At 34.7% G+C, this 26,009-nt stretch overlaps 1 protein-coding gene across 4 annotated transcripts in view; it reads left to right on the plus strand.

The window, feature by feature from the left end:
* Positions 1-43: 43 nt before the first annotated feature.
* Positions 44-26,009, plus strand: part of LRRIQ1 (leucine rich repeats and IQ motif containing 1) — a 210,511-nt gene continuing 184,545 nt past the window's right edge. For 3 of the 4 annotated variants that reach the window (XM_032874162.1, XM_032874163.1, XM_032874165.1), the window contains exons 1-8: positions 44-116; positions 4,132-4,279; positions 5,594-5,705; positions 11,228-11,319; positions 12,950-13,067; positions 13,878-14,101; positions 18,737-18,811; positions 22,404-24,029. In XM_032874162.1, the coding sequence (XP_032730053.1) occupies positions 4,133-4,279; positions 5,594-5,705; positions 11,228-11,319; positions 12,950-13,067; positions 13,878-14,101; positions 18,737-18,811; positions 22,404-24,029 (2,394 nt within the window). In that variant the 5' untranslated portion in view covers positions 44-116; position 4,132. Of the gene's footprint in view, positions 117-4,131; positions 4,280-5,593; positions 5,706-11,227; positions 11,320-12,949; positions 13,068-13,877; positions 14,102-18,736; positions 18,812-22,403; positions 24,030-26,009 lie in introns of those variants that run through there. The other variant, XM_032874164.1, reaches the window with a different exon arrangement.

Raw genomic sequence — 26,009 nt, forward strand, 5'->3', positions numbered from 1 at the left:
GGCACCGGTAAGAAAAGACCGGTCCATCTTCCTTGGGATTGGCTGTTGTCGTGGTTACGCTTTGTTTGGAGGCTCTGGGCGCTGTCTTCCAACCAAGCCTCGGGATATAGCAGCCGGTGGGTGAGCCGGGGCTCCTCAAGCCTTGGGGGTGGTGGCGCGGGAGGCGAGACCGAGCTAAGGGAGCGCAGACGGAGGCAGACCCCTCTCTGCCAAGGCCGGGCTTTAGGCAAACGGTGTGGGGACCGCGGGCTGAGGGGCTGGCTGTTGAAGTCCGCGGAGCCCTAGGCTCCTTTAGATTTTGGAGGTTTTGTAGTTCACCCAAAACTTAGAGAGCCATCCTTAGGATCTAGGGACCTTTCGATAATTGTTTTTTTCCCCTCTCTAAATGAAAGTTCCTTTCATCCCTCCCTCCCTGCACTTTCCTCCTTTATTTCCTATTTTAGAAATGATTTATAGTTACCTTTTAAAGTAGATTTCCTTCCCTTTATTTATAATTGAAAAACTACAGTTGAGAGGAGCGTTCTTTAAGATTTCCCACTTTGGGCAGCTTTAGCCAGCTCCAGGTGACTTATTATCAATTTGAAGAAGTTTACTGTAGACCATTTACGTTGGGATTAACCAAACCACTAGGTGGTCGCTGAAGACTTGAAAAACCGCTAGTCCAAATGGGAACGTACTGTAGGTGTAAAATACACATCACACTTCGAAGAATTACTAGGTAAAACAAAGATATAAGCTTTTTACGTTGATCTTAATAATAAATTATTTTTATTTTGACTACATGTTTAAATAATATTTTGGATATAACGAGTTAAATAAAATATATTACTAACACGAATTTCACCTGTTATTCTTTACTTAAAAAATTTGCTAACTGGCAAATTTAAAATCACATATGTGCTTAGATATGTAGTTGGACAGGGCTGATCTAAAGAGCCAGTTGGGGGCTCCTGGGTGGCTCAGTGGTTAAAGCCTCTGCCTTAGGCTCAGGTCATGATCTCAGGGTCTTGGGATCGAGTCCCGCATCGGGCTCTCTGCTCAGCAGGGAGTCTGCCTCCTCCTCCTGTCTCTCTCTGCCTGCCTCTCTGCCTACTTGTGATCTGTCAAAAAAAAAAAAAAAAAAATCTTAAAAAAAAAAAAATAAAGAGCCAGTTGGTGAGCAGAGAAGGACACAATGAAAATGACTTTTACCTTTACTCTGCTCTCCACATAAAGTTTTGTGTACCTGTGCATTCTGCTTTATAGAAAAATGTAATTTTCCTACCTAGCAAATCTTTTGAATTGCACTTTAAATAAGTTTGATAACAGGATAATATTTTATACTGCTCTGTTTATGGTTTTGTTTTCCTTTGGAGGAGGAAGCTGATGGGTAAAATTAAACTAGCTTTTAGAATTCATGATTTAAAAAATCACTCAACATAAAGGTCTGAAATGAAAATTAAAAAGATCCCCAATTTCTCCCAGAAAATATCTGTGTTTCAAAAAACTGTGTATGTGTGGATAGTTACTCTGCATATTTTTCTACCACGTGCCTTTTTTCAATTATTTCTTCTTTGCTACTTTTCCACAGCACAGTAAATATACCCATTTTTAAAGGGACTTACATAGTATTCCATTCTATGAATCCATCATAATCTATTTAACTTTCCTTAGTATTCATTATTTTTTAAATCTTTTATTGAGAAAATTGTAGATTAAAATGTAGTTTTAAGAAATAATGTGGAAATAGCCCTTGTACACTGTCCAGTATCTCCCAATGGTAACACTTTTATTGGTATAGTCTGCTAATCTTACTCAGATTTCCTTCCTTTTATTTGTAATCATTTGTGTGTATTATATACAGTTTTTATCATCTGAATATGTGCACTTATCTACTACTCCAGTCAAGATAGTGAATAGCTCCAATGCTACAAGAATCTTTCATGTTGCCCTTTTATTACCATAACCACCTTCCTCCAATTCCATCCACCCCTGCCATTTTGTCACTTCAAAAATGTTATATAAATGGAATCATGTAGTATGTTACATTTTGGTTTGGGCTTTTTGCTCAACATGGTTCCCTAGAGATTCATGGAGATTTGTCGGTATCCCTTTTATTGTTGAGTAGTATTACCTGGTATGGAGGTAGTAGAATTGGTTTAACCATTCACCTATTGAGGGACATTTTGGTTGTCTCCAGTTTGAGGCTGTCATGAATAAAACTGTTGTGAATATTCATGTACAAGTTTTAATATGAACATCAAATTTCATTTTTCTGGGAAAAGTGCCTAAAAGTATAGCCAATACATGGAGATCAGTCCAATTAAATCATTTATATATGAAAGAAAGGTCTGTGATAACGTATAACTAGAGGAAAGACAGGCACAGGGTTTTGTGGTTTTTTTTTGGTTTGTTTGTTTTGTTTTGTTTTGGATGGGAGTAAATTAATTGTGTTTATGTAGGGAAGAGAGGCAAACAGAATAAAAATGTATGACGAGGCAGTAAACAGAAAGGCTAGTGGATGGAGCATAGTTGAGTAGGTGAAAAAATGTCAGATTCAGAGAATAGCAGAAGATTACACTTATTAGGAAGGGATTCTTCTCCAAGTAAGAGGAATATGAAAAGATTTCAGGAAAAGAAATAGGAAAATGAGGGCGTTTCATTTTCTTTGTTAACTAGACTGTAAACTTTGAACATAGACTACTTGTCTTATTTAATCAGCATAGCACCTAGCACTGTTGTTAATGTACCTGGTGGGCTCCCAAAAAGTTGATTTTGAGATGAGCGAAAGAAGGAAAAGAGGGAAGGAAGGAAGGGAGGGTGAGTCAAGAAAGTAGCACTGGAAATATCAGGGACTTGAAGAAAAAATGAAAGTTTGGAATAGTCTGGAAAATAAAATAATAGTTGAGGAGTAGAGTATTTTTCAAATTTTTTTCTTAAACCAAGACCCATAGTAAAACAAACAAATTACACTTTACACTGCCGCGCATGCTCACATGCCTACGTATATACCCACCTACAATCAAAACATAAGTTTTTTTAAAACAGTTTTTATCTTTAACATATATAGTACACTTATAGTCTATTTGCTTATCTACCCTAATTTTTCCTATCCTATTCCATCATTAAAACTTTATGATGAGAAGCCACTGATTTAATGTCTTGATCCACTAAAGAGTTATCATCTACAATTTGAAGACTCTTGGACTAGGGGATATTCAGAAGGATTGCTGGGAAGATGAGGAGTTTGACTAAGTTTGGAGACCATTTCATAGTGGGAAAAGCACTGGATTTGAATTCAGGATCTCTCAGTTAGGGCCATGTCCTCACTACTGATTAGCATAATGACTATACGAATTTAAGTACACTCCTTAAACCTTGGTTTTCTTATCAATACAATGACTATAATGGCCTTATATCTGTTCCATTGCTCTGATGATTATCACTCACACAGTGTCTTTTAGTGCCTGGCTTGTCACTAATATGCAATACATGGAAGCTAATGGTGGTTGATGATGGTGATGATTACAGGAAGATATACTCTAATGTGTTGCTTGATCCATATCCATCACAAGCATTAAAGGTTTAAATAATAAATATTGGTCTTATAAGCCACATATTATTACAACATATTATTGTTGTTAAAAACATGTGGCTGTCTATAGTAAATTAACAACTGTCAGTTAATAAGTAGAAACTAACCATATATTGCCCCATATATAGACTTAGGTTGTTTTCTAATGTGTATTCTTTTTTTTTTTTTTAATGAGTATTCTATTCTCTGAATACTCAAGCTATTCAGAGATATTTCACCCTCAATTATTTCCATGAGGATGAATTTTACTGTGACATTTCTTGGTTCAGGAAGCCAAGACAGTCCATTCCATGTGACTTTTCCTTTAGAGAATTAAGAGAGTACTATTAGAGTTGGCCATTTTGTATCAAACATTAAAGAACTAATGAATTAACGGAGGGGGGAAAAACGTTCTTTAATATATGGTACGACCATTTTAAGATACGATGAAGGTATCCTAGATGAAAACATATTTACACAGAACATGTTAGATTGGTATGACACATTAAACAACCCATAGATTTTACTCATTTTATCCTTTTCATTTTTCTTTAAATGGTTCTGTGTTTATTACAAAGGATGATGGAAAATGATGGTGATGATGAAGATACAAAGCTCAAGGAAGAAATAGAAGCTGAATTGGATAAAATCAGCATTTCTTCATTAGAAAAAGATGATGTTGATAGTGATTCAATATCAGACATCCAGAGTGATGATAGTGATACAGTAAGTGTTAAATGCTGGGCTTTTAAGATCCTTTTAACTGGAGTAAACTTTGTGGGAGAAATATTACTTTGCTCAGTTTTCTTAACATTGTTATCTCATTTTTTAACTTTAGGATCACTTTTAAACAATGTGCATTGTTAGATATTTAAATATAAAAAGTACATTGAAGATAAAACTCACTTATAATTTCACATGTATATATGTGCATTTTTTTGCAATATTGGTATTATACATAGAACTATTTATTTGTATCCTGCTTTTAAAACTTAAATTATGAGCTTTTTAATGTTATTAGAGATATATGAAAAGCAAAGTTTATGTGGAATCTTTAGACCTATAGAAATAGTTATTTTTTGGAAATCAAATTTATCGTCTTTTCATTTGTGTATTTCCCCCAATGTTTATATGATTAGAAAATTTATTCACAGGGGCGCCTGGGTGGTTCAGTGGGTTAAGCCTCTGCCTTCAGCTCAGGTCATGATCTCAGGGTCCTGGGATCGAGACCTGCATCGGGCTCTGCTCCGTGGGGAGCCTTCTTCCCCCTCTCTCTCTGACTGCCTCTCTGCCTACTTGTGATCCCTGTCTGTCAAATAAATAAATAAAATCTTTAAAAAAAAAAAGAATATTTATTCACAGATTCATTCTTTTGCATCAAAATCCTTAAACTAATGGGATTTTTTTTCAAATATGTTATATAACATAGATCTAAATAGAAATTTTCCTGCATATATTTCGTTAATATTATTAATGTCACTTGATGAACAATCTACCTCTTCTTAATTGATTTGTCTTATCTTTTGTATATGTTTAGTTGTTATACATATAATCTATCCAAGGCATTCTATTCTTTTCCATTATTCTGTTACTTTTTCCCCTATTGTAGTTTTTTTTATTAAGTATCAAACAGGTCAAATTCCTTGCTTTGCTTTTTCAAAATTTTCTCCACTAAACTTTTTCCCAAAGAAAACTCATTCGTTAAGTTTTGAAGGATAATTATACTTTCATTTTTAATTAGGATGCAATAAGCTATATGTTACTATTGGAAAGTTATAATTTGTATATTACTATGTCTTTTTATCCATAGCTAATTCAAGTGAGAATTTTGAAATTCTTCATTTAGATATGAAAAACAGCAGAATCATGGATGTACTTCATAGTCGCCTGAAAAGAAAAAGCAAATTTTAATCAAATATACTTGTTTGAACTGATTTACACATCTTGCTCAAAGTTTTGGTGTATGAAAACTTTTATGAAATTTTTGATACATAGTTTTAATAAATGATTTAATAGTTACTTTCATTTAAAAAAAATTAGGATTTGGATGAATTACCTGAGTCAGTTCTTCACTGTATTAACATCATAAAGAATAAGAGCAAAACTGCGGAAGAGCTCATTCTTCAGGACTTGGAAGATACCGATGTTTTAAGTAAGTAGTTGTGGTTTTTTTTTTTTTTTAAGTATAGTTTTTATCTGCTTGGCAGATAAGTTTTCTGTAGTCATGATTAATTTATAATTTAGAAAACTATGCTGCTGGAAGTTCTTAGCTGTTGTTATATACATATATGTGCATTTCTCTCTACTATAATATCTATAATATGCTGGATTGTTTAATTTAGTCCATTAATTTTTTTTCCTGACTACTTCCTTTATATGTCCAATAAATATTAGCCACCAACAGTTTGTTTTACTGGTCCTAATTAAAACCAGACACTATTACAGTTGATTCTTGAACAACATAGGTTTGAACTGCATACGTCATTTATGTGCAGATTTTTTACAGTACAGTATTATAAATGGATTTTCTCTTTCTTATGGTTTTCTTAATAACATTTTCATTTGCTAACTTTATTGTATGAATGCAATATATAATATGTATAATATATAAAATATGCATTAATAGACCATTTATATTATTAGTAAGCATTTTGGTCTATAGTAGGCTATTTGTAGGTGTGTTTTAGGGGATCAAAAGTTATATGCAGATTTTTGACTGCATGGGGGCTTGTCACTCTTAACCCCTATGTTGTTCAAGGGTCATCTTTACTTTGCATTAAGAAAAGAAAATGAGGGGCAACTGAGTGGCTCAGTGGGTTAAAGCCTCTGCCTTCGGCTCAGGTCATGATCTCAGGGTCCTGGGATCGAGCCCCGCATCAGGCTCTCTGCTCAGCAGCGAGCCTGCTTCCACCTCTCTCTCTATCTGCCTGCCTCTCTGCCTACTTGTGATCTCTGCCTGTCAAATAAATAAATAAAATCTTTAAAAAAAAAAAAGAAGAAAAGAAAATGAGTCACACGAATATTTTAGAAGTATCAGTTTATACATTTTGGGGGGAGAAAAACACAATTTACATCAGAAGCCTAACAATTTTTATTTGCTTCAACTGAGCAAAATTACTTCTTGGAATTCTAAGAATAATAGAATGGTCAAGGATTTAACTAGAATTAACCATGGCTTGGTTTATAATGAAAAATAGCAACAGCCTAAATGTTCAACAGGCCTCAGTGTATCCAGCAACACCCACTGAAAAAGATGGCTTAGAAAATATTTAATGGAATAAAAGTGTCCATGATATAGGGACGCCTGGGTGGCTCAGTTGGTTAAGCAGCGGCTTTCGGCTCAGGTCATGATCCCAGCGTCCTGGGATCGAGTCCCACATCGGGCTCCTTGCTTGGCAGGGAGCCTGCTTCTCTCTCTGCCTCTGCCTGCCATTCTGTCTGCCTGTGCTCGCTCTCCCTCTCTCTCTGACAAATAAATAAAATCTTAAAAAAATATATTAAAAAAAAAGTGTCCATGATATAATATATAAGATTATTATAAAATTCAGTTTTATTTATGCAAATACTAGTATACATTACAATGTAGATATTAATAGATAGTCATTCAACAAATATTACTGTGTGAAAGGATCTGTTTCAGCCTCTGAGAATATTACAGAGAACAAAATAGGCAAAGGTCCTGCTTTCCTATTCTAATGCTCCAGTGTGGGGAGACAGACTAGAAACAAATTAATATGTCATATTTTAATACTGATAACTTCAATGAAGTAAAAAATTTAAGATAGGGCATGGAGATTGAAGGTTGCTCTTTTAGATAGGGTAAGTCAAGGAAGGCCTCTCTGAGGAGGTGATAGTTGAGCAATGACTAAGAAGGAAAGCCACATGGATATCTCAGTGAATGAGGTGAGCCACATGGATATCTAGAGAGCCAGTGTTCTAGAAAAAAGAGTCTGTAAAGGTCAAGGCACTGATTTTATGGGGGTCAGATCATATAGGGCTCTTTATAAATCATGGTCTGGGCTTTGGATTCTACTCTGTGTATGTGAAGGTTTTTGAGTAAAGAATGACAATATCTGACACATTTTTGAAGCATTCATTCTGGTGATTGTGTAGAAAAGATAACCTGAGGTAGCAAGAGTCTACTACAAGACTGTTGCAATAGTGTGGTTAGGGGGATGTCTTGGTGGCTCAGTCAGTTAAGCAACTGCCTTTGGCTCAGGTCATGGTCCCAGGGTCCTGGGATGGAGTCCCACTTTGGGCTCCTTGCTTAGCATGGAGCCTGCTTCTTCCTCTGCCTGCTGCTCCCCCTGCTTGTGCTCTCTCTCACTTTCTCTTTGATAAATAAACAAAATCTTAAAAAAAAAATAGTATAGTTAGGAATGAGAGTGATTGGAGTAGAAATGAAAAATAGTCACATTCTAGAAATCATTTTTTAAAAAGATTTCATTTATGTATTTGACAGAGGTAGAGACAGCGAGAGAGAGAACATAAGCAGGAAAGTGGGAGAGGGAGAAACAGGCTTCTCTCTGAGCAGGGAGCCTGATGCTGGACTCCATCCCAGGACCCTGGGATCATGACCTGAGCTGAAGGCAGTTGCTTAATGACTGTGCCACCCAGACAACCCTCTAGAAACCATTTTTTAAGGTAAAAAGAACCGAAAGTATTTATTGATGGATTGGAATGAGAGCAGGAGAGGAAACTGACTGGAAGATTTTTGTCCTGAGTGACTGGGTGAATGGATATGTAAAAACTTACTCTATGTAGATGCTTCAAATTTTGTCAGTGATTATTTGTAGTTGAGTTATAGGGAATATTAATGGTTTGCTTATGTATATTTACTAAAATTTATACAATGGAAATATAACTATATTGGCAATTATATAGTTTAATTTAAAAAAGGAAACACAATTGGGGCGCCTGGGTGGCTCAGTGGTTAAAGCCTCTGCCTTTGGCTCAGGTCATGATCCCAGGGTCCTGGGATCGAGCCTTACATCAGGCTCTCTGCTCAGCAGGGAGCCTGCCTCCTCCTTCTCTCTCTCTCTGCCTGCCTCTCTGCTACTTGTGATCTGTCTGTCAAATAAATAAAAATCTTTAAAATAAATAAAAAAAGGAAACACAATTATAGAAAATTAGTTACATGAAAGGTTATGTAATTATAATTATAGCAGTGGTTTAGAAAATTATGAGATCTCACATATAGTTCTGATCAAATAAGTATGATAGTTTCAATGAATAGGATGTTTTCCAAGAAAATTCACATTATCAAAATTGCTTGAAAAAAGTGGAAAACATGATTAAATCAATAATCTGGCAAGAAGGAGGAAAAAGTTTTCTTCTTAAATGTCATTAGAAATTGGTATGATTAAAAAAAGAAAAAAAGAAATGAGTATGATTTTACAGTTGAATCCTTACAATCCATCAAGGATAAACAAATCTGCAGGTTATGTAATATTTCGTTTATAAAAACCTCCATACTTCAAATACAAAGCATAACACACACACACACACACACGCACACACACACGAAACCAGAGGCTAATTTCACTTATGAATGTAGATATAATAGTTGCGGCTCTCAGTTATAGACACAAGCTACTTCAGCTGCTTTAGGCAGAAGGGTTTTGGGGATGTTTGTGTCTTTGTTTTTATGGGTAGAAGTTAGACATTTTGGCTATTTATTGCTGCAAATCAAACTGAGTGGTTTAAAATAACAATATGTTATTATCTCTTATGGTTCTGTGGGTTGACTGAGCTTAGCTAGGCAATTCTTGCTTGGATTTCTGTGTGCATTCACAGTTGGATGTTGAATAGGGACACCGTCATCTGAAGTTTTTAGTGGATTAGAATTCCAAGGGTGGTTCACTGAAATGCTTGTTGATTGATGCTAATTGTTGGGTGGGAGTTCAACTGTGGCACCTGGATGGCAGCTGGAGGCACCTACCTGTGATCTCTCTATGACTTGCATGGCACCTGGCTTCTGAGGAGTTCCATGAAAAAAATTCCAATAGACTAATGTGGAACCTTGTAAGACTTCTTATAACCTAGTTTCATATGTCATGCAACATCATTTCTATCATACCCTGGTGGTTACACAGGGTCAGCCCCGGTTCTGTGTGGGAGGGAACTAAACAGTATATGCATACCAGGAAGTGTGAAAGGGACATCTTTGGAGACTAGCTGTTCTAATGAATAACAGAATTGTCAATAGAATTGAAGAAATACACTCTAGTCCAAGCATCCAAAGTGTAAAACATACACACACGTGCGCGTGCGTGCGTACCCACCCCCTCCCCCACACACACATCCTTAAACTGGGTTGCAGAAAGAGCTGCTGTATGATATAATTAAGATATTTGGAGATGTTGATCTTCTAATACACACTCCTATCTCCAACCCAGAGCTCCCTCTATCATAGTCTCATCCAGAAAAATGAAAATATTGCTCCTTGTCTCTGTTCACACATGATATTTTTATAGAAATAAAGACTTATGCAAATATATCAATTGACAGAACCTTAATCACCCTCAGAAACCTAGCTTCAAAGGAATCTGGAGAATGTTATTTTTGCTTTGTCAGCCCCTCACATGGGAAAGCAAGCTGCTGAGACTGTGAATAAGTGTTGAAGAAGAAAATTTGTAATGTCTGGCAAAATAGGTGTGAGTAGTTAGTTAACCAGCAAAACAGTCATTTGTGAACAATAGTTTACTGTTAATGAAGACTACCATGATAGAACACATTCGCTGAAAAAGGACAAAAAATTAACTGCATCTGCACAGATGATAAAAGGATAATAAAATTCAAAAAACTCATAAAATCAGAAATGAAAGCTCACTTCATTCACATTAGTAATTATAATCTTTTATTTATTTATTTATTTATTTATTTTTAAGACTTTATTTATTTATTTTTTAAAAAGATATTTATTTATTTATTTGACAGACAGATCACAAGTAGGCAGAGAGGCAAGCAGAGAGAGAGAGGAGGAAGCAGGCTCCCCACTGAGTGGAGAGCTGGATGCGGGGCTTGATCCCAGGACCCTGGGATCATGACCTGAGCCAAAGGCAGAGGCTTTAACCCACTGAACCACCCAGGTACCCCAGATTTTATTTATTTATTTGACAGACAGAGATCACAAGTAGGCAGACAGGCAGGCAGAGACAGATAGGAGAAAAGAAAGCAGGCTCCCCGTGGAGCAGAGAGCCTGATGTGGGGCTCGATTCCAGGACCCCAGGACCACAACCCGAGCCGAAGGCAGAGGCTTTAACCACTGAGCCACCCAGGCGCCCCTATAATCTTTTAAACTAATACCTTTATTAAAGTGTGTTTAGTATCTTCTGCAAGGTTATATTGCTAGTTTGTGGCAGTAGAATTGAACCTTTATTGATTTCTAATCAAGGTGTCGCTGCAGTATCAAACTCAGCATTACACTGTGTACATAGAAAACAGACTTAAGTCTAGAGAGTGTTTTATAAATTTATTACTTTTATTTTTAGAACAAAGATTACAGATCTCCTCTGTTCTTTATTTTTCATTATTTTCCTATTGTTTTGAGTCACTGATCAAGAGTATACTATGATGGAATTTGAGATTAAAGGATAATGAACGTGGTTTGAGATTTAAACATGCTTTGTCCTGCTCTAATATTTAAAGTTATAGTACTTTTTCTTTCTCTAGGCTATAGTTATGGAGTGGTCCCTAATAATCACATGCATTTAAGGATAGAATTATCAACTGAACATAAAGAACACCCGGAACCGTTAATAAAGGTATCGGATCAATATTTGACTGAAAGTACTCAATATTACAGTTAGCTATTTTTTACCGTTCCCTCTTACGAAGGACGATAGTTCACTGATTTAAAGTTCCATGGTAGGGACACTTGGGCGGCACAGTCCTGTAAGGGTCCAACTCTTGGTGACTCTTGGTTTTGGCCTAGGTCATGATTTCAGGATTGTGGGATCGAGGCCCATGTCAGCACAGAGTCCACTTAAGATTCTTTCTCCCTCTCCTGCCTATCCCTACAGTGTGTGCACTCTCTCTCTCTCCGTCTCTCAAATAAGTAAATCTTTAACAAAAGTAAAGATGTAATCTGCCAATTAGAACTTAAAAATTTAATTGTTTTTGACTTTATGTTTTCTTCTTGCTCGTAATATTATAAAAATTCGAATTTCAATTTTAAAAATATTAGAAATGGTAATTTGAATCATCAGTAATTGAGAATTTAAAAAGCATGTAGATAAAACAGTAGAACCATACTATGTGATATTTTTTCCCTAAAAACTCCAAGGAAAACAATGAATATAATGTTTATTATCCTGCTTAGGAATGTACTATGTTCCAGCAGAGACTTTATATATCCAATGGAAATTGTAAATGTGGGACATCTTATGTTAGTTTTAAAAAAAGATAAAATATAAAAAATTCCTAAAGAAATAACAGTAAGGGAGAGCCTGGCAATTTTGATTAAAAACTCCAGAAATACATTTGAGAAATTTCTCCTACAGTTTTAGCATTTTCAATGCTTATTTTACCTAACTATCTCTGATTTTCAATAACTCTACTCTGCTTCCTAAGATGTTCAATATAATTTGAAAATTGCTCATATATATACCTATATCTATATCTATATCTATCTATATATATATCTTACTCTCTTTTTTGGTAACAAACTTGAAATATTAATTTTGAATTATCATACTGCTACTTCATTGAAATAGATATCCTATATCTTTCCCACTAGAATATGGTAGAAGACTAATTATGGAAAAGTATTCATAAACATTATGACTTTTGCATAATTCAGGTTAAAGTGGAGAATAGTTCCATTTTTTAAACATGCTGAAAGTATTAGCTGTTTGTAGATGTGAGCAATCACTGTAGTTAAGAAATATAGAAATTCATTAAGAAGAAAGCAAGCATTAGCAGAAACACTGGGAAATAATTTTCAAGAAATTTTTTTGCTTTGGAGTGTAGTTGACACACAGCGTTACATTAGCTTCAAGTACACAGCATGATAATAAAACATTTCTATGTATCATTCTCTGCTCACCACAAGTGTATCTGCCATCTGTCACCATACAAAGCTATTACAGTGTCATCGACTATGTTCCTAATGCTGTAGCTTTTATTCCCATGACTTATTCATTCCACAGATTTTCAAGCAGTTTATTTGAATATTGTGGATAAATACAGGAGAATGATTAGAGTTCTGAAAAACAAGGAGGATAAAATGCAGTCTGCTTGCATGGGAATACAATTTTTAGTGTGCTGTAGGATTGTATTTGAGAGAGATTGAAAGTAAATAAAGTTCTGGATATGTGTATATATAGCTTGATATATTGTTAAAAATGATTGCTTTACTTTTTCTTTAATTATTGGTATTCTTTAACTTTTTAGATGTTGTCTGAAATAGAAAAAGAAGAATTTCTGAGGAATAAAACCCATTGTGGTGGTCCTGATTCTACTCCAGAGCCTGATCCTCATGATTTGCCTGTGGATAAACATGTTTTGCCAGGTATGCTAAATTGCTCAATGATGTTTTTGATACTTTTTATGTGATTGACCATAGTTCTCTGAAAAAAATTTACACAGTTTTCTTTTGACATTTAGAAAAATACAATCATGCTATTTGAAAATTATTATGCCTTTACTGTACTTACTTAATTTCATATTTTCATAGCTTTTTATGCCTCCCAAATTAACTTGATTTAAATATATTTAAATTTTCCATCTATATATCTGACTGAAATAGTTATATCCAGCCTTGATTTTTTTTAGATTTATTTATTTATTTTGGAGAAAGTGAGAGAGAGAGAGAGAGTGAGCAGGGGGAGAGGCAGGGGGAGAGAGAGAGAAGCAGACTCCCTGCTGAGTGGGGAGCCCGATGTGGGGCTTGATCCTAGGACCCTGAGATTATGACATGAGCCCAAAATCAAAGAGTTAGAAGCTTAATGGACCGAGCCACCCAGGTGCCCCCAGCCTTGGATTTTTAAGTATCCTTTAACTATATTCCTTTAACTGGTGTACACATACACACACACACACACACACACACATACACATTATGTTTTTATATTAAGTTTTGTGGTATAGTTAAGGCAAGTTATGTGATTTCTTTATTAACTGAAATGGAACTTCCTTGCATATGACAGCAATAGGATTTTTAATGTATATTCTAAAATACCTCTTTTTGGATATTATCACTTTTACTTTGGTAATACATTGACCTTATTTCTTCATTTCAAAACTACTTTCATACTCTATGTTAGGTCAGTTTTGAGGGGTTTGCTTTTAAGAATAATAATGTTTCTCTTCATGAATACAGATGATGCTGATATAAATTTTGGATACTGTGAAGTGGAAGAAAGATGTAGGCAGTCTTTTGAAGCTTGGCAAGAGAAACAGAAAGAACTGGAAGACCAGGAGAAAGAAACTCTCAAAGCTCAAAGGGATAGAGAAAAAAAGCAATTTCAAGAAGAAGAAGAAAAGAGACATTGCTGGATGAAACAATTTGAAGTTGAAAAAAAGAAATTAGAGAATATTCAGAAGGTAAAGTACTTTTTTTAAGTTTTGTTTTTGTTTTTCATACATTCTTTTTTTTTAACTTTTTAAAATTTAAATCCAATTAACATACACTGTATTATTAGTTTCAGAGGTAGAATTTAGTGATTCATCAGTTGCATAACACCCAGTGCTAATGCCCATCACCCAATGACCTCTTCTGCCCCCCACCTACCCTCTAGCAGTTTGTTTCCTATAGTTAAGAGTCTTTTATGGTTTTCCCTCTCTATTTTCATCTTATTTTATTTTTCCTTCCCTTCCCCTATATTCATCTGTTTTGTTTCTTAAATTCCACGTATGAGTTAAATCATATGGTATTTGTCTTTCTCTGATTGACTTATTTCACTTAGTATAATACCCTCTAGTTCCATCCATGTTGTTGCAAATGACAAGATTTCATTCTTTTCCAAGGTTGAGTAATATTCCTTTATATATGTATATATATCTCATCTTCTTTACCCATTCATCAGTCGATGGATATCTGGGCTCTTTATACATTTTTTGAATCAGTAACTACTTCTGAATAGTACTGATCCTTTTAGATTATGGCATGGATTGAGTTCTGTTCTATGGGATTTAGGTACTCTTGATAATTGAAGCCACTGACTGTGGTAACAGTATTTACTATGGACTTGATTAGTTTTCCTTAAATTTATGCATTCAAAATTAAAAAAAAAATTTATTATATACATTAATTTAATTTATTTAAAAATTTATTAAAATTCATTGAAATTTCAGATGCTGCTTTGGATCTTGGGAGCCCCCTGGGGTCAATGAAGTTACAGATTGTCCTAGAAGGGTTGATATTTACAACATAAGGGTTGCTTTTTCATATACTTCTAATCATGCAAGAAGGCAACAAAATTTTCCTGATCATGAAATGTCTTTGCTATGAGGTCTAATGTATAACAATTACATAAAACATATTTGGTTATAGTGGTTCACCCATGTAGGTAATAATCTGTGCCTTGTTCCCATAATTGGACTAATTCCTAAGATTAGAAATTTTTTGGTGTGAAGGAGTTTTGTGTTGTTTTTGTTTTGTTGTCTGTTTCCTCCTAACCCCACCCCAGGAGATCCATATGCTTAGGTCATGGTAGTGGTATATTGAGAAACTGGTGGATTTTTAGGACCTTACTTTATGACCATCAGGATCGTTAGAATGTATAGATAACAGTCAGAACTGACTTCTCTGTCTTACATTACTAAAATTGACCTGCATATTACCACACTTACTAGTTTTGAGAGTTACATATAGAGAATGTTGACATGTGGTCACTTGGGCAGTTCAGTGTGTTCTAGCCCTCCATGTTGAGTACACTGCATTTCCTGATTATAGAAAATAAATTTAAAGCAATTATACTGTATACTCAGTATGGCTGTGGCTTTTTCTAATAATGTGAACTATGGACCCTTAGCTTTCCTTTACACAGACTTTTTTTGGGGTCATTTCCAAAAGTCAGAATCTTTATTCTAGGATAGGCTTTAGTATGATTTAGATTATAGGAGTAGTGTTTGTAGTCTTATGTTGAAATGCATCATTGCTGTTGATTGTTAGTGGTGTTTTCAGATTTAGAAAACATCCGACTTTTAAATTCTGTTTACCCAAATTGTCATATTTAATTGTTTTAAAACAAAAAATGTATTGACTACCTCAATGGCAAAGCATTCAGCTATGCGCTTCAATGACACAAAAGAGATCTGACATCTGGGCCCCACCTTCAAAGAGTTCCAGCTTAGTTTCTGAAAGTAATTTGTGCTTTATCATAAGATTATAGTTTAAAATATTTTAATGAATTCCTAAATGTATACTTTGTTATGCCTTGGGGCTTAAAGCTTTTCCAATGAGACCATGCCATAATTTTAAAAAGATGCATTGTAAATATGTAATTTACTTACTTTCAGTAGTTTTCTGTGTCCTTTGTTAGCTATTGGGGGAATGAAATAGGAAGCTATTGTAAATTTCTTTCCTTAAGAGTTCCACCTGGTTTCTCCTTCCTCGTTATGGGCAAATGATCACATTATATTTTTGCATGAATTGCAAACTTCCTCTTCCTAATCCTATATCTAGTTTGTACCAGCCTCTGTATTCACCCTACCTTTTTTCCTTGTCTTTGCTCTACACTCAGTAGGAAAGATTTCTTTTACTAAAAGTTAGGTTTCCCTGCTCTGCTCTATAATATTTTTCAGTTTACCCCTGCTTTTTTGTTTTATAGTTTTACCTTGTATGCTGAAACACCCCATCAACTTCCTCCCTTCTTATTGTTTATAAGCATGTTCAGTTTTCTCCCATCTTAGAAATCAAACAAAAGAAAAATCACAAGATCACTTTTGTTCTTATGTCTCATTTTAGCTTCTCTTTAGCTCTACTTATCATGGTAAGGCTTCTTAAAGAGTAGTCTTGCTATATTTATGTCTTCGTCTCTCATTGAATCCTAAAACTATGAAGTGTATATCACCATCACCCCCACCAAATGAAACTGCTCGCAACAAAAATAACCAATGACTTCTTTTTTTTTTTTTTTAATTTTTTAAAAAGATTATTTATTTATTTATTTGACAGACAGAAATCACAAGTAGGCAGAGAGGCAGATAGAGAGAGGGGGGGAAGCAGGCTCCTTGCTGAGCAGAGAGCCTGATGCGGGGCTCGATCCCAGGACCCTGAGATCATGACCTGAGCCTAAGGCAGAGGCTTTAACCCACTGAGCCACCCAGGTGTCCAATAACCAATGACTTCTAAGTTTCCATATTCACAGTTTGTTTTTCAGTTCTTATAATGGCCTCTATAGCATTTTATGCCAGTAAAAATTTGATTGTTGACCATTTCTTTCTTTCTTTTTTTTTTTTAAGATTTTATTTATTTATTTGACAGACAGAGATCACAAGTAGGCAGAGGCAGGCAGAGAGGGAGGGAGGGGAGCAGGCTCCCTGCTGAGCAGAGAGCTGGATGTGGGGCTTGACCCCAGGACCCTGGGACCAGGGCCTGAGCTGAAGGCAGAGGCTTTAACCCATGAGCCACCCAGGCACCCCTGATTGTTGACCATTTTTCTCTTCCTTGACTTCCGTGGGATCACACCTCCTTGAATCTCTTCTTACATGTTTGGCAATTCCTCCTTTATGTCCATGTTAGCCTTCTCTGTCTCTCTCTCTCTCTCTCTTCTTGAATATGGTACTACCAAGGATTTCTTCTTTTGTCCTTTTTTTTTTTTCCATATACCTTCTCTCTTGATAATGTCATTCATAGCTGACAGATACAAATCTGTTATATAGCTTTTCAGAAACAAATCTATATTTATAACAAAAAAGAAAAATGAACCACCTAACTCTACTACAGATACTTTACACTCAGAGCTTAATGTGTCTAAAACTGAAGGCATTGTCTCTGAGTTGTGCTTCTCCTCTTACATTCATCATTTTGATGATCTACACTGTCATCAGAGTCTAAGCTAGAAAGATAAGGACCATCTTTGGCTCTTCCTTCTCTTTATTATCCTCTTCCCTCTAATAGTTATATTATCCATCTTCTCATCCACCCACCTATCTGCTGTTACTCTGTACTCCATGGTGTCCTAATGACTAGCTTGACATATTCACTAAATTTGCCAATTATCTCTGTACTTTTGGTCTTGTATTCCACAAACCCATTCACCATAGTACTGCCAGGAGGGCTTTTTAAAGTTATTTCTCTGCCTAATTCTCATTGTAAAGATTATATCCAAAGAAAGATTCCCAGTTACTTTATTTCTGGACACTTGGTGGTTTGTAGCAATTTCATTTTTACATTATTTTTGTATTTTTCTCACTCCCATCACCCTATACAGAAGGCCCTCCTTGCTGCTTACATGGACTTCTCTAATACCTACATCTTTGATCTCTTTAGTGACTCCTTGGCTTTTTGTCTTTAATGTAACCTATTACTTTTCCTAAAAACAGAGCTACATTTTCCTAATTTTAAAACATTTAATAAATGCCTTCATATACAGTCTTCTATATGAAACTTTTCATAATCTTCTTTTTAATTATAATGCCTATTTCTACAGTGGTCCTTTATAGTCTTCTCTTGATAAATTTATTCTGCTAAATTTGAGGTAATATGTGAACTTACAATTGCATTCCCATATTAAAGGTAAAATTTTAGAGGAAAGGGATTTTATTTTACTGATCTTGTTTGTTCTGCAGAGCCTTAACAAAATAGATGCTAATCAAGAAAATCGTTATCCACCGAACTGATGGATTATGTGAATTAAATGGGATGGTGTGGAGGAAGAAAAATTGTAATATAAAACTCATCTTACAAACATTATTATTTGTGGGTTTTGCATTACCCAAGAGCATATCTAGCCAATGCATTTTATTATGTGAATAAACATACTCAGATAAATAAAACAACTTACCCAGGTCACAAACATCTTAATGTGCTCAAAATGGGAACCCTAGATATCATTTATGTGATACTTTAGGTTGAGATTAAGGTTGTTGTCCCAGTACTAATAACAGAGTATCATTGGGTGAGTTGTTATCTTTAACTATTATTTATAAATATTCGTTGTCAGAATCAACTATAATGAACATAATATTTTTTGATATTTGAATATAATAACTCAGTATTTACCATATGTTCAGCAAGAACAGGACAAGATGAATGATGAACTCCACAAAGAAGAGAAAATGTGGAAAGAGAAATTTAAAAAGCACGAGGTAACTATTCCTTGTTTTTAATCATTACAATAATCATTCTTCATTTGAAATAGATTATTATACTTGAAATGGACATAATATTGCCTGTCTGGTATAGGATTTAATTTATTAAATCTTTAAATATTAATCATCAGAAATTCTCCTTGAAATATAATGTCCTAAATATTAAAATAAACTGGTTTAGTGAATGAACATGTCTATATAAAATTGTAATTCTATAATTTTTTAAGGTTTGAGGAAACATACTATTATAAATATTTCACTATGATTGAATATGGTTATGAAAGGTCATTTCTTGAACACAATTGAATATGTTAAATAATGCCTTTGAATTTAAGATCATTCTGATGACACATTTATTATGTTATAAGGTTATTTACCTCAAAGATTTTTTTAAAAGATTTTATTTATTTATTCGACACACAGAGATCACAAGTAGGCAGAGAGGCAGGCAAAGGCACAGAGAGGGGAAAGTAGGCTCCCTGGTGAGCAGGGATGTGGGGCTATCCCAAGATCCTGGGATCATGACCTGAGCTGAAGGCAGAGGCTTTAACCCACTGAACCACCCAGGTGCCCCTACCTCAAAGATTTTATATAAAATTTTAAGTATAAGCATGAAGTAGACAAAATTTCTTATAATCCTGTTATCTGACTAAACATATTATCTTTCTTAGTCTTTCAAGTCTTTTCTTTATATAAACACACTCCTACTATCCATCTTTTTCTAAAAAAAAAAAAAGGTTTACTACCCATCTTTTAAAAAAAATATATACTTGGTATTTAACACTGTGTAAATTTAAAGGGTACAGTGTATTGATTTAATAATGTTATATATTATAACATGATTTTCTCTACTGTGCGTATTTAAATTAACATGTTGGTTAGGCATGTGAACAGACAGTTCAGATGAATGACAAGGGACAAAAAAAGACAATAGTAGCTTACCTACAGGTAAACCCAAATGTTGGAGTTAGGAGAGCTATTAAAATACCTATAACTGTCATACAATAGCAAGATGCTTAACAGAGAGGTGATAGGAAAAGAGAAGTAGGATCTACAATGAAGTATCAAATGTACATTATAGAGTTGAAAAGTTTAGCATATAAAATTAAAGATTCGGTGCATCTGTTTGATGACAGCCATTAGTGAAACAAGCAAGGTCAAGAGAAAATATCCAAATTAAAGCACAAAGAGGACAAAAAAATTGGAAAGCAGAAGAGAGTACAAGAAATAATGTGATACATAGTGAAAAGATAAAATGTATATAATAGTAATCTTGGAAGGATAGGAGAAAAAGAATGAAGTAAAAACAATGGGTAAAGAAATAATAGTTGAGATAATTTAAAAGAAATTCAGGCTGAACACTCAAAGTTGATTAATGATCTCCAAACAGAATCAATACAGAGAAAATCATACCTGGGAATTGAATAGTATAATTATTGAAATTCAAGACAAGGGGAAAGAAGTTATAAAAGCTGCTGGAGCAAAAAAGCACATTACCTAAAAGGACCAACAGTAAACCAATAGCTGACTTTTTTTTTTTTTTAAAGTTTTATTTATTTATTTGACAGAGATCACAAGTAGGCAGAGAGGAAAGCAGAGAGGGGGCAGGGAAGCAGGCTCCCTGGAGGGGCTCCATCCCAGGATCCTGAGATCTTGACCTGAGTCAAAGGCAGAGGCTTAACCCCCTGAGCCACCCAGGTGCCCCAATAGCTGACTTCTTAAGTGAAATGATGAAAAGAAGATAATAGAAAAAACAATTTAAGTGTTAAGTGTTAATGGTTTCTTTGATCATTAGCGTTCTTTGAATCCTGAGTCATCCCCTGATTTCTGGTCTCAGTTTTCATTTCCTGTATGCCTAAATACTTGTTGAAAACATTTTTGGATAACAACTTTTCTCAGTCTTTGCACACTTGAAAGTATTTTTTTTTATTTTGCTTTAACAACCGAACGATTCCTTTCCTGGCATATAGAATCCAGATTTATTACCATTTGGTTTTAACAATTTAAAGATATAACTCCATTGCATATTTGTATATTTTTGCCTATTATCATTGTAAATTTGATACTCATTCCTTACATTCTTTTGAAGCCTTTAGATTTTTCACATTTTACATTTATCGTACATATTTACTGATACCTTATTTTGTGCCAGGCGCTTCTGAGTGTTCAAGGTATAGCACTGGATAGAATGGAAAATGCTGCCTTCACGGAGCTTACTTCCTTAGGGTTCTGAAGTATTGCTAGCTTCCATGTGAGTGTATCAGTGTGTTTGTCTATATGCATGCATGAAAAGTTAACTCTACTCTTTATCTTCCAAACTTTTTTGGCTTAGAAAACATTTTTCTTTTTTTTTAAGACGTATTTATTTATTTTAGAGAGTGAGAAAGTGCCAGGGTGGGAGGAGGGCAGAGGGAGAAAGAATCCTGAAGCATACTCCCCGATGAGTGCAGAGGCCAATGTAGGGCTCAATCCCAGGATCCTGAGGTCATGACCTGAGCCTAAATCGAGAGTCAGACACTGAACCCTACTGAGCCACCCGTGTCCCTGAAAATATTTTTCTAATTTTTTTTCCCTTTTTCTCAGGTCTTTAGTTTGTAACTCCTACTAGTCATATTGGAGTTTCTGTGTTCCTTGTCTTTATACCTGAAAGTCTGTGTCGTAGATTTCATATCTTTGTTATTTTGTATGTTGTTCCAGGAAAGTGTGTAATTTGGAAGTTTTTATTTAGCCAACACCTATTTAAGCCATTCTATCTTGAATTTTTGTTTGCGTGAGTCATATTTTTTTTATTTGATCACTTGCATTTTCATTTTTATGTGAAGTTATTTTTATTTAAACATATTTTTCCTAAAATTTTTTTTTGTAAATTTTTTATTTAGTTTAATAGCTCTCTTTTCTCAGAAACTAGTACTTCCTTCTGTTTATTGAACTATTTTGATTGCCTCACATCCTTTATGTTAGTTTTGCTCAAATATTTGCTTAATTTGTTTACTTTTGTTTTAGGACTCTATAGTGACAATGACATTTTTCTCACCTAACTCCAAACGATCTCATTTAATGCAATATGTGCTTATCAGCTCTCTCCATAGTTGAGAAAGGATAAAATATGTGACAAGGCTAGTTCTTCATATTGCTTATATGTATGTTCTACCTTGCCTTCCTGGTATCATAAATCTCACCCAATAGTCCCCTGCTTCTGCAGTCTGTGCTAGCTCTGGGAGTCTCCTTTATCAGAACTACCATCTCAGAAAGTTTGAAGTCCTCTTCACCTACACAAATTTTGGCTTGTGGTTTCTCTGGCTTTTTCTCTGTCATTCTGATTTCATACGCTCTCTATCTTCAAGGAATTCCTCAATTTATATTTGGGTGGCTTAGTATAGCTATAATATTAGAATATCAACTTACTAACATGATTAAAACTCCCAAGTATTTTAGAAGATTAATTCCCTTTAAATGGTTTTAGTTCTTTTAAGTGAATTTTATAGCAACTTCCTTGTGATTTCAATTTTACTATTTGTTTTCAGTCTGTATTTTAGATGGTATTTTAATATCTTTAGTTTATGCTGACTACTATTTATCTTTACTTTAGGAGTTTATTAAAAGCTTGCATTTACAAATGGAAGAAGAAAGAATAAGATTTAAAGATCTACAAGAAAAAGAAAAAATGCGTTTGTTAAAACGACAGCATAATGCAGCTGTAACAATTCAGGCTAAATATAAAGCCTTTGTGGCCTACCAAAAATATAACCCCATCATAAAAGAACAATTAGAAAGTAAGAAAAGGAAAGCACAAGAGTGGAAAGAAAAGGAAGCAAAAATACGTCAGATGGAAGAAGAAAAACTAAAAAGATTGGAGGAAGAACAAAAGGTAGAAGAAGAGAGAAAAAAGCAGAAGCAGGAGGAAAGGAGGAAGAGAGAAAAAGAATATGAAGAAAAAAAGACCATCATAAGAAGAGAAAAAGAGCAACTACTAAACAAGGAAAGATTAAGATTAAGAGAAGATGCACACAAACAGCTAATAATAAGTAGAGCATTAAAGAAAGATGAATATAATATCGAGAATGTGACTGTTGAAGATACATCAAAGAATACGGATGACATAGCCAAAAAGGTAGGAGATGAAAAGTCAAAGAAATGGGAAAATGTTCCCCTCTGGCTACTTGAAAAATCAAATAGGACAGAGAATGTAGATAGACAGCTTGTATTAAAAGAATCAATACAAGTGCAATCAAAAGATCCTATTATAAACCAGGCAATTTTGGCAGAATTTAAAGTAAAAAATGAAAACCTGGCAAAACAGCAATATTCTGAAAAAATTATAAAGGAAGAAAGAAAATGTGAAAATACAGACAAAAAAACTGAATTGGAAAAGCCAGATCTAAAAGAAAATGTGAAAGTGCAGTTTCAGATGCAAGAATTAAAGCTTCAAATACAAAAAGGGGAACATATGAAAACTGCCATAAATGAGAATATGAGGCAAGATACCCAAATAATATTAGGACATAATGAAGAAATTAACAAGGTGAAAAACAATGAAGCATGGGAAATAATCCAAGATAATCAACAGAATAAGATACAAAAAGCAGAAAAAGAAGAGCTAACAGAACAGAATGGAACATTATATGAAGAGAATAATATTTCAGTAGTTTCAATGAAGCAGCAAGCACTAAAATTAGAAAATTCTGAAGTTATAGGGGAAAATAAAACAATACATGATAAAGAAATTGATTTAAAATCCAAGGAAAGCGAGGAGGTCCCAAAAGGCAGTAGTACTCTGAATAGTGTTGTGATTTTTAACAGCAGTGATTCCATGGTAACTATAGAAGGCAAAATAAATGAGCAAGATTATATTTTCGGTAGAAATGGTCTTTGTGAAGACTTGGGTAGCTATAATGCAAAAAGCTCCTTAATTTTTAAAGAAATAAACTCTCTTAAATCTCAACTTAAAGAAATCCCAGAAGAATGTCATGAAAATAGAGCTGAATGTGAAAGTATTGTGACCTGTTGTTTATCAAAGCCAACACTTCTATCTTCTATTGAAGAAAAGAGGCTAGCTTGGATAAAATCACATAAACCTTGGTTTGAAATTTTCAAAAAAAACCAACAAAAAAAATTTGTTCAGAGGAAGAGACCTGTAAAATGCCCAGCCAACATGATGCCCCCTTTGAATACGTTAGAAATTCTTCGATGTGGCTCTTGGAAGACTTTACAGCAGGTATTTTGTAACTTTATAATACTTTTTCATATTTAACTACAATTGATCCTCTGAAATGTAACTTTAAATATCAGTAGAAGGCATTGTATCCAAGAATTTTGTCTCTTCATTGTGAAATTGGTAATGAAATATTGACCCATTCGAGAGGGGATGTATTTAAAAGATCTTCTTGATTAAAATTCTTCAGGGCATCTTCTTCCTCAGTGTAGCACTACAGAAAGTTTTGATTTATATCTTGAAGCTATGTTCAAGGGTCCTGTAGCCATTATTAAGCTTCTAAGAGTGGAAGTATCTGGGAATTTAGTGTTGAATTAGAGAAGGAAATTCCTAAATTAATATTCAGTTAGTTTGCTATAGTCTTGGGCACACCACCACCTACTGGCTCCTTTTGGAATGAAGTGGATTTCTCTGTATCTGACAAGGGCTGTGAAAGAAGGGCTTATAATAGAAGACTCTAGAATTTCCATATGGAAACATATTTAGTCATGTGCTATATAAGCACAGTGCATATATGTCTGAAATTTAAATAATCACCACCAACCACTATGAATTTTATATGTTTATAAAGCCCATATTTTCATCCAAAATTAAGACAAATACTAATGGGCGCCTGGGTGGCTCATTCGGTTAAGTGTCTGCCTTAGGCTCAGGTCATGATCCCAGGGTCCTGGGGTAAGCCCTGCATTGGACTTTCTGCTCATCAGGGAGTCTGCTTGTCCCTCTCCCTCCTGCCCCTCCCCCCACTCATGTGTGCTCATGCGCCTGTTCTTTCTCTCAACTAAATAAACAAAAAATTTTTTAAAGATTTTATTTGTTTGACAGAGATCACAAGTAGGCAGAACAGCATACAGAGAGAGAGAGAGAGGGGTAAATAAGCTCCCTGCTGAGCAGAGAGCCCAATGTGGGGCTCTATCCCACGATATCATGACCCCAGCTAAAGGCAGAGGCTTAACCCACTGAGCCACCCAAGTGCCCCAACAAAATATTTTTTAAAAAAATCAGAAACTAACAAATGTGTAGAAAATCAGGAAAGAATATTTCAAATAGTACAACACTAGAAAGGACTTAGGATTAAAATACATGTATCTGACTAAGGCCTGAAACCGAAATGTATTCAATAAAATGTATTTAGTTTTTTGATATAGAGAGATGCCTAGGAAAGGAAACACTCAAGTTAATATATATATATGGATTTTTAATTTATTCACTCAGCAAATATTTATTGTTGGACTAGGGACGGAAAGAAACCCCAGTCGTTGACATTATGGAGGTGACTCTGGTATACAAAAAGGCTTTAAACAAACAAACAAACAAACAAACAAAATGCCAATTACATTACTATAGATTTTGGTAATTGCTGTAAATAAGATTTCATGGTATTCTTTAGAAGGATAATAAAGATAATAAGACAGTGGGTGTTAAAGAGATCTCTGGGATGTGAAAAAGCGGTATAAGGAACAAGAACTACTTTGAAGTTCCTCTGTTTCCTAGGCAATGTATTTTCATATCCATCAGATCTATAGAGCTACATATAGAATCTTCTATTAATTATTTTCTTTGGCTATGTTATCTCTGAAATCATTCTTTTTCTACTTTCCCTAAGATGTTGGTGTAGGCTTTCTGAATTGGTAACATTAACTACTAACTTTTATTTTGGGTAATTTTCCTATACGTATCTGTTTGAGCCAGGCATAAGTGACAGCTTCATGCTCACCGTGTGCTTGTTTCTAGAGTAAACTGAAGTTAGGAAAACAGCAGTGCTCTTTTTCATTGTGGGTCTCTGCTCTGTTCAATGAGAAGAGCGCTGAGGAAGTTAAGATGTGTGAACCTGTCCCCTTGGTGTTTCTTCTCCTATCCACTCTGTTCCTTTTGTGAAACTCTTGTCAATATACATAAAGTAAGGATTATTCCTTTTGCTTTTTAGGGCAGGTCCCTGCAAACTGGAATGTGTATACAGATCTCCCGGGAATTTGTTAAAAT

This window comes from Lontra canadensis, unplaced genomic scaffold (assembly GCF_010015895.1).
Source record: "Lontra canadensis isolate GAN:19392208 unplaced genomic scaffold, GSC_riverotter_1.0 scaffold52, whole genome shotgun sequence".
Taxonomy (NCBI): Eukaryota; Metazoa; Chordata; class Mammalia; order Carnivora; family Mustelidae; genus Lontra; species Lontra canadensis.